Source organism: Equus quagga, chromosome 3 (genome assembly GCF_021613505.1).
Source record: "Equus quagga isolate Etosha38 chromosome 3, UCLA_HA_Equagga_1.0, whole genome shotgun sequence".
Taxonomy (NCBI): Eukaryota; Metazoa; Chordata; class Mammalia; order Perissodactyla; family Equidae; genus Equus; species Equus quagga.
Window position 1 is genome coordinate 39,952,740 of NC_060269.1, and position 14,008 is coordinate 39,966,747.

At 35.5% G+C, this 14,008-nt stretch overlaps 1 protein-coding gene across 6 annotated transcripts in view; it reads left to right on the forward strand.

The window, feature by feature from the left end:
- ARFIP1 (ADP ribosylation factor interacting protein 1) overlaps positions 1-14,008 on the forward strand; it is a 121,672-nt gene that overhangs the window by 49,566 nt on the left and 58,098 nt on the right. For all 6 annotated transcript variants that reach the window (XM_046656502.1, XM_046656506.1, XM_046656507.1 and 3 more), the window contains one exon: positions 10,970-11,078. In XM_046656502.1, the coding sequence (XP_046512458.1) occupies positions 10,970-11,078 (109 nt within the window). The remainder of the gene's footprint in view (positions 1-10,969; positions 11,079-14,008) is intronic.

Sequence of the window (14,008 nt, forward strand, 5' to 3'; positions counted from 1 at the left end):
ACAGTTTGTATTAAAAAAATAAAGCAACATACTACATACCATGCCATTTGTAGACTGTGTTTTTGATGAGCTATGAAAACTCCATTTAGACGCCTTATATAACAGTTTGGAAGGAATTGCAAACTGAACATCGAATCATTCGCTGAAAGTCCCCAGTGGCATGCTTGAGAACACAGGATAATGGTAAGAGTTGAGGATAGAGCAGAAGACCTGGATATGCCAAAGCCCTCAATAAAGATTTGGGATTCACTGGAAAGAAGGTAGATGACCATGTTAAGGTAGGGAAGAGGGCAGGAGGTAAGGTGGCCTGTAGGGAAATGGGGGATGGGCATCGGTATTGCACAAGAATGGAAAAGCAGTTCTTTCCAAGAGAGTTTCTCAAAATGTAGACAAAGGATTACCTGTGTCAGAATCACCTGGCTTACTTTTTGAAATTCTAACTCCTGGGCTTCACAGTCCAACTTAATGAGAGTCACAATGGGCAGCTAAGAAGAATCTGCGTTTTCAATAAGTTCTCAGATGATTCTCAAACTAAAGTTTGAGAACTGGTAGGTTAGAAGTACCAGTGGAGCACTGAGAAAATCGTAACCTTGCCTTCTACCTGCTTGATAAGTAGAATGTTGGAGAATAATCAGGTTTGACTCAGGATAATTGTAGAGAGGCAAGAGGCCACTATGAGGAGGTTAAGGATGTTTCAATACGTTTACAGTAGAATTTGGGATGTGGTGGTCTGTTTGAATAGTAGCTTTGCTTCTGGCAGATATTCCTTATAGTCAGCTAACTCTTAAAACAACAAAGGGGATTTTAAATTGCCAAAATTCATATTAAATTTAACATAAAATTTTCTATTTGTTTCTTTTAAAATTATATTCTGTAAATGCTTTGGAAGGTTTTATCTACTCTGAAGAATGAGAAAAGATGTTTAAATTGAGGAAATTTATTAGTGAATGAAATATTAGTATTATGTCTGCTAGATGCTGGCAGTGCTAAAGTGGAACATAAGATAGATAAGCAAACTGGTCTTAGAGAGCTTACAGGCTACAGAGAGAGGGAGTATAGGCAAATTAATTTTAACACCAAGTAAGAAGTGATATGCTAGGCCAAGTATAGCATCGTCTGAGAACTGGTAGGAGGAGTATGTAAAGATTACCTGAGGAATTGATGTCCAAGCTGAATCTGAGGGTTGAGCTAGCCAGATGAAGGGTGAAGAGTGTTCCCATCAGAGGCAACTGTAAAGACCTGAAAAAGGTGCAAGACCATAGAACTGAAAATTCGCTAATGTTGGAGTGGAGAACATGGGGGCAAATGTGTGAGAAGTGAGGGTAGAGAGATAAGTAGGGACCAGATCCTGCAAAACTTTAAAACCATGTTGAGGAATTTGGATTTTACCTAAAGGGCAATAGAGGGCCTCTAAATGACATAAAAATGAAAGTGTCTCAATCAGAGTCACATTTTAAAGATTGGCACCTGAGCTAACAACTGTTGCCAATCTTCCTTTTTTTTTTTCCTGCTTTTTCTCCTCAAATCCCCCCAGTACGTAGTTGTATATTTTAGTTGTGGGCCTTTCTAGTTGTAGCATGTGGGACGCTGCCTCAGCATGGCCTGATGGTGCCATGTCTGCGCCCAGGATCCGAACCAGCGAAACCCTGGGCCGCCGAAGCAGAGAGCGTGAACTTAACCACTCAGCCACGGGGCCGGCCCCCAGATTCACATTTTGGAAAGTTGTCTCTGCCTATAGTTTGAAGAATGAATTTCACGGGTGATAAGACTAGAGACAAGGAAGACAGATCAGTTAGGTCACCAAGGGAAGAAAGGAAGGAAGACTTGGGACTTTTCTCTTGTAGAGAAACTAGAACCCGTAAAGAACACCAAGCCATTTTCAAAGTTGTAGATAGGAGAAAAGCTATGAGAATATAGTGTAAGGAAACTAAGGGAGAAGAGAGTTCGTGTAGTTTCCAGACTATTTGGAGAATCCTTACGGATTATTGGTGGTTACAGTACATGCTTTGAGAATCACTCCTTTATTCAAGATTTCTTCTCCTCACCCTAAGTAAAAGGGTGGAGGGAGGATTAATTAATAAATCTCTAGTTCTGTTTATGTGTTGTAGTGTTGGGCATCTTATTGAGGAGGTGTATTTTAAAGCACATTTGCTGAGCATTTTGTCTTCTTTATGTGTAGGTTTTGAACAAACTTTCGTTCAAAAGTAGATTACATACCATGCTAAAGCATAAGTTCTAAAGTTCTGTTTTTAACCTCATTCTTATTCTTACCTCTGTTGAAAATATACAAAATAGAGGCAAGTTATTTGGGTTGAAATGAGCACCCCTTCACAGCTTTATGGAAGTTATTACTACAAATATTATATCATATCCTTTGAAAAGAACTTAAAATATACATGAAACTTCTTTGCCAAAAGCATTATGTTTTGTTTTGGCTTAATTATTTATTTTTTAAAACTATTAAATACTCCAGCATTATCCTAGTAGCTTGAATAGAAAGTTAACTTCTGTTTTATTCCATTTTATTGTACAATTGTTAAGTATGACTTTGCAAAGTCTTAAATTTTAAGTTGAATGTCAGCGACATAAAAATGAAAATATGTTCTGGAAGCTATAGGAGTAAATATTTAAAAAGTTGCTAAGCTAGGCACAACCTTGTTACTGAGACACTTTTTTAAAATTTAATGGTTATGTAAAGGCATATTTTAAGTTTTTGTCAACTATGAGGCTAAATTATATTACTTAGAGAGTGTGTATTTTACAAAAAATGGTCAACAAGTTAATAAAATACTGAGTGTTACCTCAGAAGTTGTGCTGTCCTCTCATATAGCCCGGTCATTCTGTGTTGCCCTTACCTGCCAGACCACTATCAAAATGATAATTCTGTTCAGAATCTGAATGGACCCATTTGGTACCACTTTGGGTTATGCTCCTTCTGTTAATAACAGTTTAGGCAAAGGAAGGGCTCAGTGCTTTTCAGAGTTTACAGCTGTTTTACATAAAGGACACAAGGTTTTTTCTGGGAGAACTTTTGTTTGTTGAGTAAAGGACCTCCAGGAGACCAGAGGAAGGGGTTTGAATGCGGTGTAATATTCTTCAGACAACAGAAGTGTCTTGTAGAGGCCATTTGGGACAAGATGGAAGGCATCCCTGTAAGTTCTTGAAAACTTGGGTAATCAGAGATATCCATCATATTTACTATTTAACTTGTTACTAGTTCCCCTCTTCCCAACTACTACTACTGTATCTTTTTTTCTGGGAATTTACACAATTTTTTGTGACAGGACAGATGATTCAAATGAGTAATGTTCTTTTAGAGAAGTTCCAAGGATACAGCAAACACAACTCACCTGGACCTCTGTGCCATTTATTTGTTGTTTGAGTGTTGTTTTTTTATCCCGCATATTTTGAGGGGTGTCTGATACTTTTTTTCTTAAGAGGAGCTGAAAAGCTGTCACGACTTGGAGCAGGGCAACATCCTAGGGAAACCATTCCAAAAAATTGTCAACTTTAATGACTAAACTTGCAAAGTTTAAAAGATATTTTGGTGGTTTGACAGTATTTATTTTGTAAGTGATATATTTGTCTTTCAGAGAGAAAAGATTGTCTGGTTTTAATGTAAATGTGAATAAAAGGATCACTAATATTTAAAACTAGAAACCATTGATTTACTATGTTAAAAAATAAACTGGAAAGGAAAAGATCACTTATTCAGGGAAATGCAACAGACTCAGAGATTTGGTTTAAAAATAGGAAGTAAATAAAACTGTAAAGAATGTTTTCTTAATTCTAAGTGCTATTCAAAACAATATACAGATGAAAAGAATGTTGTCTTGTGAAAAGAGGTGTTAAGTGACAGGAAGAAATAAGTAAAATGGAATGAAAGTTGTTCATCTGTTTTGACCAGTAGGAAATTAAAGTTGAGAATGTGTTTGCATTAGTGTGTTTAAACTTTAGCAGATTCTGAAATAATGATTTTTAAAAGGTATTTCTTTAAATAAATCTTTTAGAAAACACACTAGCTAAAATGAATTCTAAGTCTCCAGTACATTAATAGCTTGTGACTATTTACATTTACTATACATTACAGTTAATATTGTTTATTGAAGTTTAGTCCTAACTATATTGCTAGTTATTTAGTAACTAAATGACACATTTTTGTGTCTCAGTGTTCTCATCTGTAGAATAGTAGTGATAGTAGTGCTTATTGTCAAGATTAAATGAGATAATACATAGGCAGTTCTTGCTTTGTATAGTTCAATATGCATTAATTTCAGTTACCATGATTTAATTAAATAATACCAGTCCCCCAACAACATGCTCCAATTACGGTCACCACGGTGTATCAACTGTGATTGTATAAAGTACAAACTTTGCTGTTAGCACTTAAGTCCATAAATCACTATGTAAATATCAGGTGTGTATCATGATTATTGACTAATTTTGTTAGTTCTTTCAAAGTCTCTTGGTGATTGTTCACTGCATATCTGTTATTCAGTTCACACACAGACAGCAAACCTTGTAGTTGTATTACCTTCTTGTCTCCTGATCATAAACTCATGAGACATTTTCCAAAAAGAGATAATCAAAAGGGAAGGGATGAACAAAGATGTAAGTGTAGCAAAGAAATGAAAAATCATAACACTAGAAGAAGTGAAATTCAATCAGACCTGATGGAGTTATGGAAGAAATAGCTGACCACAGGAATGTTGATGCTGCCACTGTTTGAAGGACTCTTGGTCCGAGCCAGAAGAACTTAGTGATGGCTAACTTAACAACATAAACAAGGAACGAGTTTTTAATGTTTTGACAAGAATTTTTAAAGGTCATAGAATAATCGTTTTTTCCCATTAATCACTTTCCACTGTTTCAGCTTGTTTGATCATTTTTACGATCTTGCACTGACGTGCAAGGTAAGGACTGCCTGTACGTGAAAGTGCTTAGAACAATTCCTGGCACATAGTAAGTGCTCGAGAAATGTTTAGCATTGTAATTATTAGTAATAGCACTAATTAGTTGTACGGATGATTGTAGTAGGGGACAGGGATGGCTAACATTACTGTGTGCCTAAAAATATCTACTGGGTGCTTTCCCCGTATTATCTCACCTAATTTTCATAATACTCTGAGGTAATTTTAACTTCTATTTATAGCTGAGCAAACAAGGGCTAAGAAAGTTTTTAAGTACTTGCCCAGGATCACATAGCCACTGAATAGGAAAACTGGTCTATTGGAGTTATCTTTCCAGGTCTTTCATGTTTCTAGTATAGTTGGTACTGGACGAGACTATCACAAACTTTAAAAAGTAATTTAAGAGTCTTTGCTGTTGATAAACATCTTTTAAGTACGCTATACAAAATTCAAAAGATGATTTCATCAGGAACTCTAATTAGGGTGGAGAAAGCAAGAATACATCTTTGCAGCTTACTTTTATTATTATATTATTGTGCTCTTATGTTTATTACTCTGTGTTTGTTACCATAATGATTAGCAGTTAAGATCCTTAAAATTAAAAAAAAAAAATTCTGTCATACCTTTGTTTGGGTAACAAATTATTGGAGTAGGTATGTTTTTGTTTTTTCTTTTTTAAGGCCAATTCAAAGAGATTTTCCTGGTAAAACTAATGTTAGTTTTCGGTTTTGGAGTAGATCAGTCTCCTCCACTGGATCATCTAACAAAGAGTTTGCATTTGGTCTTGCTAATGAAAAACTTTGAATGTTGAGTGTACTTTGATTTTACTACTACTCTTTTTCTTCCTTTTTTGGGGGGTGAGGGGGGAAGATTAGCCCTTAGCTAATATCTGCCGCCAATCCTCCTCTTTTTTGCTGAGGAAGACTGACCCTGAGCTAACATCTGTGGCCATCTTCCTCTACTTTATATGTGGGATTTCTGCCTCACCACGGCCTGTCAAGTGGTGCGTAGGTCTACACCTGGGATCTGAACTGGCGAACTCCAGGCCGCCAAAGCGAAACATGCAAACCCAACTGCTGCGCCACCAGGCTGGCCCCACTACTACTCTTTTTTAAAAATCTTTTTATTAAATATTAGATATGAAAGAATGTTGACACAATAAAGATACAAAGAATAACAGTACAAATAAAAAGGATCCAGATTGGAAAGGAAGAGGTAAAACTTTCTCTGTTTGCAGACAATGTGATCTTGTATGTAGAAAATCCTGAGAAATCCACCAGAAAAACTATTAGAAGTAACAAATTCAGCAAGTTGCAAGATATAAAAACAATGTGCAAAACTCTTTTATTTCTATACACTAGGAACAAGTAATCCAAAAATAAAATTGAGAAAACAATTCCATTTACAATAGCATCAAAAATAAGAAAATACTCAGGAATATGTGTAAGACTTCTACCCTGAAACTATAGCACACTGTTGAAAGAAGTTAAAGAAGATTTAAATAAATAAGTATCTCATGTTCTTGGATCAGAAAACTTAATTTATTAAGATGGCAGTGCTTCCCAAATTGATCAGATTCAACACAATCTCTGTCAAAATCCCAGCTGGCTTTTTTGTAGAACCTGACAAATTGATCATATGTAAAAAATGCAAGAGATCCAAAATAGCCAAAAGAGTTTTGAAAAAGAAGAACAGAGTTGTGGTACTCACTACTTCTGATTTCAAAACTTACTACAAAGCTGCAATAATCAAAACAGTATGATACTCACATACGGAAGACATATAGATCAATGGAATAGAATTGAGAGCACAGAAATAGACCTTTACATTTATCATTGGTTGAGTTTCAACAAGGGTGCCAAGACAGTTTTCGGTGTGGAAAGAATAGTTTTCAACAAATGGTGCTGGGACAACTGGGTATACACACGCAAACAATGAAGTTGGACCCAGACCTTACACCATACTAAAAAATTAGCTCAAAATGCATCAAAGACTTAACTGTCAGAGCTAAAACTGAAAAATCTTAGAAGAAAAACAGGTGTGAGTCTTCAAGACCCTGGATTAGGTACTTTGGCTTCTTAGATAAGACACCAAAAGTATAAACAGCAAAAGAAAAAATAGATAAATTGGACTTTAAACTTTTGTGCTTCAAAGAACACCAGGAGGAAAGTGAAAAGACAGCCCACAGAATGGGAAAAAATATTTACAAATCATGTATCTGATAAGGGATTTGTATCTTACAACTCAACAGGAAAATGATAAATGACCCTGTTAAAAATAGGGCAAAAGATTTGAATAGACATTTCTCCAAAGAAGATATACAAATGGCCAGTAAGCACATGAAAAGATGCGCAACGTCATTAGGCGTCACAGAAATGAAAATCAACACTACTGCTTCACACCTGCGGGAATGGCTATAATCGAAAAGACAGATAATAACAAGTGTTAGCAAGGATGTGGAGAAGTTAGAACCCTCATACATTGCTTTTGGAATGTAAAATGGTGCAGCCCTTCTGGAAGACAGTCTAACAGTTCCTCAGAAAGTTAAACATTACTATATGATCCAGCCAAAAACATGTATACTAATGTTTATAGCAGCATTATTTGTAAGAGTCAAAAAGTGGAAACAATCCAGGTGTCTATCAACTGAAGAACAGATAAACAAATTGTCGTATATCTATACTATGGAATATTATTCCGACATAAAAAGAAATGAACTACTGATAGATGCTACAAGATGAATGAACCTTGAACACAGATGCTACAAGACACATACTACATGATTTCATTTGTATGACTATTCAGAGTAAGGAAAACCATGGAAACAAAGTAGATGATTAGTGTTGTCAGGGGCTGGGGAAAGGTAGGAAGAAGGGGTGACTTCTAATGGGTACTGAGTTTCTTTTTGGGGTGATGAAAATGTTCTAAAATTAGATAGTTGTGATGGCTACACAACTCTGTAAGTATACTACTGAATCTTTAAAAGGGTGAATTTTATGACATGGAATTATATTTCAATGAAGTGAATTCTCAGTACAGTGAATACCTGTGTGTATACCACTCAGTTAAGAAATAGAACATCACTGTTACCTTTACAATCCTTGTTTTCTCTTCATGTAGCCACACTCACTGTCTCACTTTGTTTGGAATTCTGCCCACATTTTACCTCCTCAGAGAGGTCCCACCTAAAGTAGCACCCTTGGCCTGTCACTCTTTATCCCTCTTTCCTGCCTTAAAAACAAAAAAAAACTTATTTAGTACTTATTATGTATTTACAGCACTTATTATTACCTGACATACATTTATTTGTTTACTGTCAGTCTCCTCCACGCCCTACCCTCATATGGGTCTAACATGGGCAGAGACTTTATCTGTTTCCTATGCTGCTGTATCTGTTGTGTATAAAGCAGTGGCTGTCATGAAGTTGGTGCTCATTAAATGCTGGTTCAGTGAATAAATAAATCCTTTATGTTCCAGAGCTCAAGAAGTACTTTCTCATTTCTTACTTGGTTCTCATGGACTTAGTTCCTATTCTGAATTCCTCTGATACTTATTGTCTTTGCTTTGGCACCAAGTTCAACTTCTGTGTTAATGTTTATATGTCTTATAAAGTGAGGCAAGAACTGTACCTTATCTTATTTTTTCTTTGCCCAGAAAGTCTAACATATAGTAAGAGTAAGAAAATACTCATTAAATCAAATTTTAAAATAAACCTATTGCTATAGCAGTTTCTTAATCTATGTGGTATTGAGTCATAAATCCTTTAGTTCATTCAACAAATTCATTTATTCATTCATTCAGCAAATATTTATTGAATATCTACTACATTTCAGGTACTGTCTCAGGTGCTAAATATATAGCAGTAAACAAAAAAATTGGCAACATCCCTGCTTTCATGAAGCTTACAGTATAGTGAGGGGTGAAAAAATAAACAGATATACACATAGTATGTTACTTAGTGATAACCGCTATTGGAAAAATAGAACAGTCTAAGCAGGATAGGAGTTCCAGTATGAAAGTTGTGGGAGTTGCTGTTTTAAATGTTGTTGGGGAAGAAAACTTCTCTGGCCAAAGGAGCAATAAAAGAGCAAGACCTTTGGATTTCTGGTAGAAGAGTACTCCAGGAAGAAAAAACAAGTACAAAGGCCTTGAAACAGAGTTAGGTTTATTGTTTTTGAGGAAACTGTGTGGCTCCAGGGCTCAGGCTAGTGGGAGATGAAGTCAAATCATGTGATGCCTTGGAACATTTGATAGTCTGGGTCTTACTTCTCGTGAGATTGGGGGTCTTGGAGAGTTTTGTATATGGGGTAACTTTGCTTGATGTCTGGAGTTAGAGGTGTGTCATGGATAGAAGTAGGGAGACCATTTGGGAGGCTGTTGGAATAATCCAGGTGAAATATGATGGTGGCGTAGACCCGGGTGGTAGCCGCACAGTGGAGGTGGTAAGAATTGGTTTGATCCTGGATATATTTTGAGGGTAGCTCTTGTAGGATCTGCTGATGGTTTGAATGTGGGTGTGAGAGAAAAACAAGATTCAAAGGTAACTCCTAAATTTTTGGCTAAGGTTTTGGTAGTAGAGAGGCCATGAGCTGAAAGAAGTGAAAACTCTAGGTGATGGCATTTTGTTCTGTCTGTTGGGGGTGAGGATTTACTGTGGAAATCAATCAGTTTTGGACATACTAAGTTTGAGATGCCTATTTGATATCCAAGTGGAAATGACAAGTATGTGGTTAGATGTATTGGAATTAAAGAGGGAGGCTCAGGTAAGACAGATAAATTTTGGAGTTGTCACTGTATAGATGATTTTTAAAGCCAAAAGAATCAATAAGATCCCTCAAGAAGTGAGGATAGGAAAAAAAGTCCTCTGACTGAACCCAGGGGCACTCCAGCATTTGGAGGTTGGGGAGTTAAGAGCAATCAGCAAAGAGACAGTAGAACATATCGGATGATGTAAGAGGAAAATCAAGAGTGTCCTGAAGCTGGGGATTGAAAGTGTAACAAGGAGAGAACAATCATCTGTGTCAAATGCTGTTTGATAAGTCACATAAAATGAGAATTGATCTCATTAGTTGTTAACTCAGAGTCCACCATACCGATCAAGTAATTGCTTAGGCAAAATTAATGAGCTTCTCAAGAAAAACCCTTCTCAGCACTTGTCAGTTATGAGAGACTGTGTCTGTTAAGTTTTGACTTTGCAAGTTGGAAAAATCAGAATGTTCTGAGTTTGAAAATTATAACTGTATGTTATATGTGGTGGGGTAGAGTATTAAGAAAGGATTTCAAAGATATATTTATCTTTTAGTGCATCATTAACTTGTCATTATTGTGGAAAACCAATAGGATCTATCATAGACTCTGATTATGAAAATTGGGTAATTCCTCATATCCAAGCCAGAGAAAAGAGAGGACTTTTAATTGGAAATCTGTATTTCTTGGCTTTCACTTTTTTCACTATAGGACTGAATGTTGAATATTATATTTATTACAATTACATTCCAATTATAAGCTAATTTGCAGTTAGGTTGACAATATCACTGTTGAATATAAATCTAAATAGCAGGAAATTTCCTTTACCTCACCCTGATTGAAGTCAGAGAAGCCCTGTTTGCCTGGCTAACCTTGAAATCAAAGGGAAATTAATATTGCAAGTGAATGATTTGTTTATACTGACCATTAGCCAGGCTCATCATGATTATATTAGACATCAGTCAGTTTTTTAATATTAGACATGGCTTTGTAGTCATCTTAATTCTGTTTTTTAAAATTATTTTCCTCATGTATTAGTTGATTAGAAGTTTGAAAATTTAATTTTAATATCTGCCTGCTGCTTAGTTTTAGAATAACGAAAGCATGTTGTGTGACAGACACTGTACCTCTCAATAGCAAATCTTGCTGAGTTTGGTGCTGATTCTACATCATTACAAAATGCTGTGACAGCATAAGGGAATACTACATAGTAGAGAGAAAAATAATTCAAAATGTGATTAAAGGGACAGTGAACTGTTACGTGATGTGAGATTTTTTACAGAGATTTTCTCTTTTATTCAATTGTTGCTAAGGATTTGAAGCGTTCGATACCCACTGGACTTGGTCTCTCAGAAACCCAAATTACATCTCATGGCTTTGACAGTACCAAAGAAGGGGTTATTGAAGCAGGAGCATTTCAAGGTAAGAGCCCATATATATATATTTGGTTGTGTGTCTGTGTATACATATATTTTTTTGTAGCTGAACCACATATTTTATTTGTTTACTCTTTAAAGTTTTTTTTTCAAGAGAATGAAAGCAGTTTATAAACTGTAAAGGGCTACAAAGGTTAAAGGTGGTGTTTAGGTTTACAATCTAGATTATGAGTTCCTTTTGTTTCTTTCCGTTTTTCTATTTTTTTTAATTTCAGGTGTACATTGTAATGTATTTCGAATTCTGTGTAGATTACATCATGTTCACCACCCGGGCCCATATATTTTTAAAGATGGCTGGGGAGGAGGAGGGAGAAGTTCACCAAATGCTACCTTATTAATAAAGCATGAGTTGAGCCCTTTAATTCTGTGATAAAACACCAATTATAAACATAATCCTTTTTCTCTTCAATTTAAATAATTTAGGAATTGTTTCAGTAGTCTTCTTTATATAAATAGATCAATGTGCATAATTTCACTGATTGTTGTTTAAGAATTGGTTTTAAAGTACTGAAATAAAAACTAAAAAAGTATATCAGAAATGCAGATTTAAATTATTTTAGCTTGTAACCACAAAATTTATAGCTATAAGTCAATATTGATTTGTATAAATAGGTATTTCCTATTTCAAAGCAAATAGGAAAATAAAATTTTTATTTTTCTACTATGCATGCTGTATAGGAGGGCTCCAAGACCACCCTCAGATTCAGCAGTTTACTAAGAGGTCTCACAGGACTCAGTACAGAGTCACACTCGCTGCTGTGATTAGTACAGCGAAAGTGTGCCAAGAACGCTTTGCAAAGGCAACAGATGCCCAAAGGCTAAGGGGAAACTAGGCGTAAGCTTGCCAGGGTCTTCTCCCAGTGCAGTCACAAAGGACGTGCTTAATTTCCCCAGCTGAGTTGTGGCAACACATATGAAATGTTGCTAACCAGGGAAGCTCATTAGAGACTCAGTACCCAGGGTTTTCTTTTTTTTATTGAGGTCACATTGGTTTAAAACATTATATAAATTTCAGGTGAACTCATTGTATTTCTACTTCTGTACAGACTGCATCGTGTTCACCACCAAAAGTCTAGTTGCCATCCATCACCGTATACGTGTGCGCCTTTACCCCTTTTGCCTTCCCTCTGCCCACTTCCCCTCTAGTAATCACCAGTTTGTTCTCTGTATCTGTGTGTGTGTTTGCTTATCTTCCACTTATGAGTGAAATTGTATGGTGTTTGTCTTTCTCTGTCTGACTGACTTTGCCTAGATAATACCCTCAAGGTCCATCTCTGTTGTTGCAAATTAGTGCCCAGGATTTTTATTGTAGATTGCTCACATAGGCTTCCTCTGCCCAGCATAGACCAAGATTCCAGACTCCCAGAAAGAAAGCAGGTGTTTAGCATAAACAATACTGTTTGTATAAACAGTTTAGGCACAGTGAGCCAGTTCTACTGTTTTGGGAATGGAGGGGATCTTCCCAAAATTTAAGTTCTGAGATGCCAACCCAGGGCCAATCTTGTAAGCTGGTCTTTTTAAGGATAAGCAGTTAAACCTGCTACCTTAACTCTTTTCTGCACACATTCCATATATGTCTATTTTTAATATAACGGAAAAAGTTGCCTGCTTTTTTAATGCTTTTGTCTAGAATAACCTTTTTAAAGTGTTTTTTCATTTTCACTTGAGTGCAAGACAGTAAAACAAGGTAAACTTTTGGATGTAAAAAGTGGATTGTTTTCTTGACAGAGCTGTAATTAACGTAGTAGCTATAGTTGATTTTCAATTAAGTATATTAATTTTAACACTACATTATATTTTACAAAATGAAAAAGTATCTCCATGCCTTTGCAGTTGTTAGCCCTCTTGCAGGTAATATTCTATAGTTTTATTAAATTTATGGCCAATACTTTATTCAAAAACAACTTATATTTTCAAATATATACTTAGGTCCTAGAAACAAGCATTTAGGATAATCCTGTATAATATCCTCTACTCTAGGCTGTAAAATTAATGGGCTATCTAGTGACGCCATTTTTTTCCCCTTTTCATTCTAATGTTCAGAAAAATAAAGCTCTAGAAAGGGAGCATATGTGTCAATAATCAATAGTCATTGAGTAGCATTGTGGCAATTTTATCTAGGGGATAACTTTCAGTTTGAAAGAGTTGACTGAGTGCCTAAAATTACGAGTCCTGAAAGATACAAGGCTTACTTTGCATAATATGACACCAGTTTTGGACCAATCACCAATCCCCAAATTTAATTTCAACATAGAATAAAAAGATACTTTTACTATGAAGATACTTTAAGTATTTCCAGTGAAATTATTTAGGCTGACATTTGGTTTAATCTTTTTCTCCTTAAGTGGAATAGTATTAAACAAGAATCTAAATCAACTGGCCTTTGTAAAGTGCTTTGCCCTGAGCATGAAAATGCCAATCTATTTCACTTGCTTATAGATACATCCTAATCCTTCAAATTGGAATGAAAATACATTTCATAATAATGGCAGTAATTTATGTCTGAAATTAGTTAAGCATTTATTGGCAAGTTATAGTTAAGTGCCCTTGTTTTAAGACATATGTAGATAAATTGGAAAGAACATGAGAAAAAGCAACATGATTAAAATTTAGGGAATAGGTCTTAGAAAAAAATGTTAAAGGAGTTGGAGCTGTGTTAGCTCTCTGAAAAAATGACTTAATGACAACTTAATAATGACTCTATTGCTTGAACAGTTACTAAAAGAAGAGTCTTACCCATTTACTTTTCCATCTCTAGAGCAAAGTTACAAGAAATCATACTTAAGTTCAGCCTAACAACAACAAATACTGAAATTTGTCTAGCAAATGTGTTGCAGAATCAATAATAGTGGAAATCATGAATAAATCAAAGCTTACAAGACTGAAGTGAATTTGGTAACTGAGTTTTTTTTAATA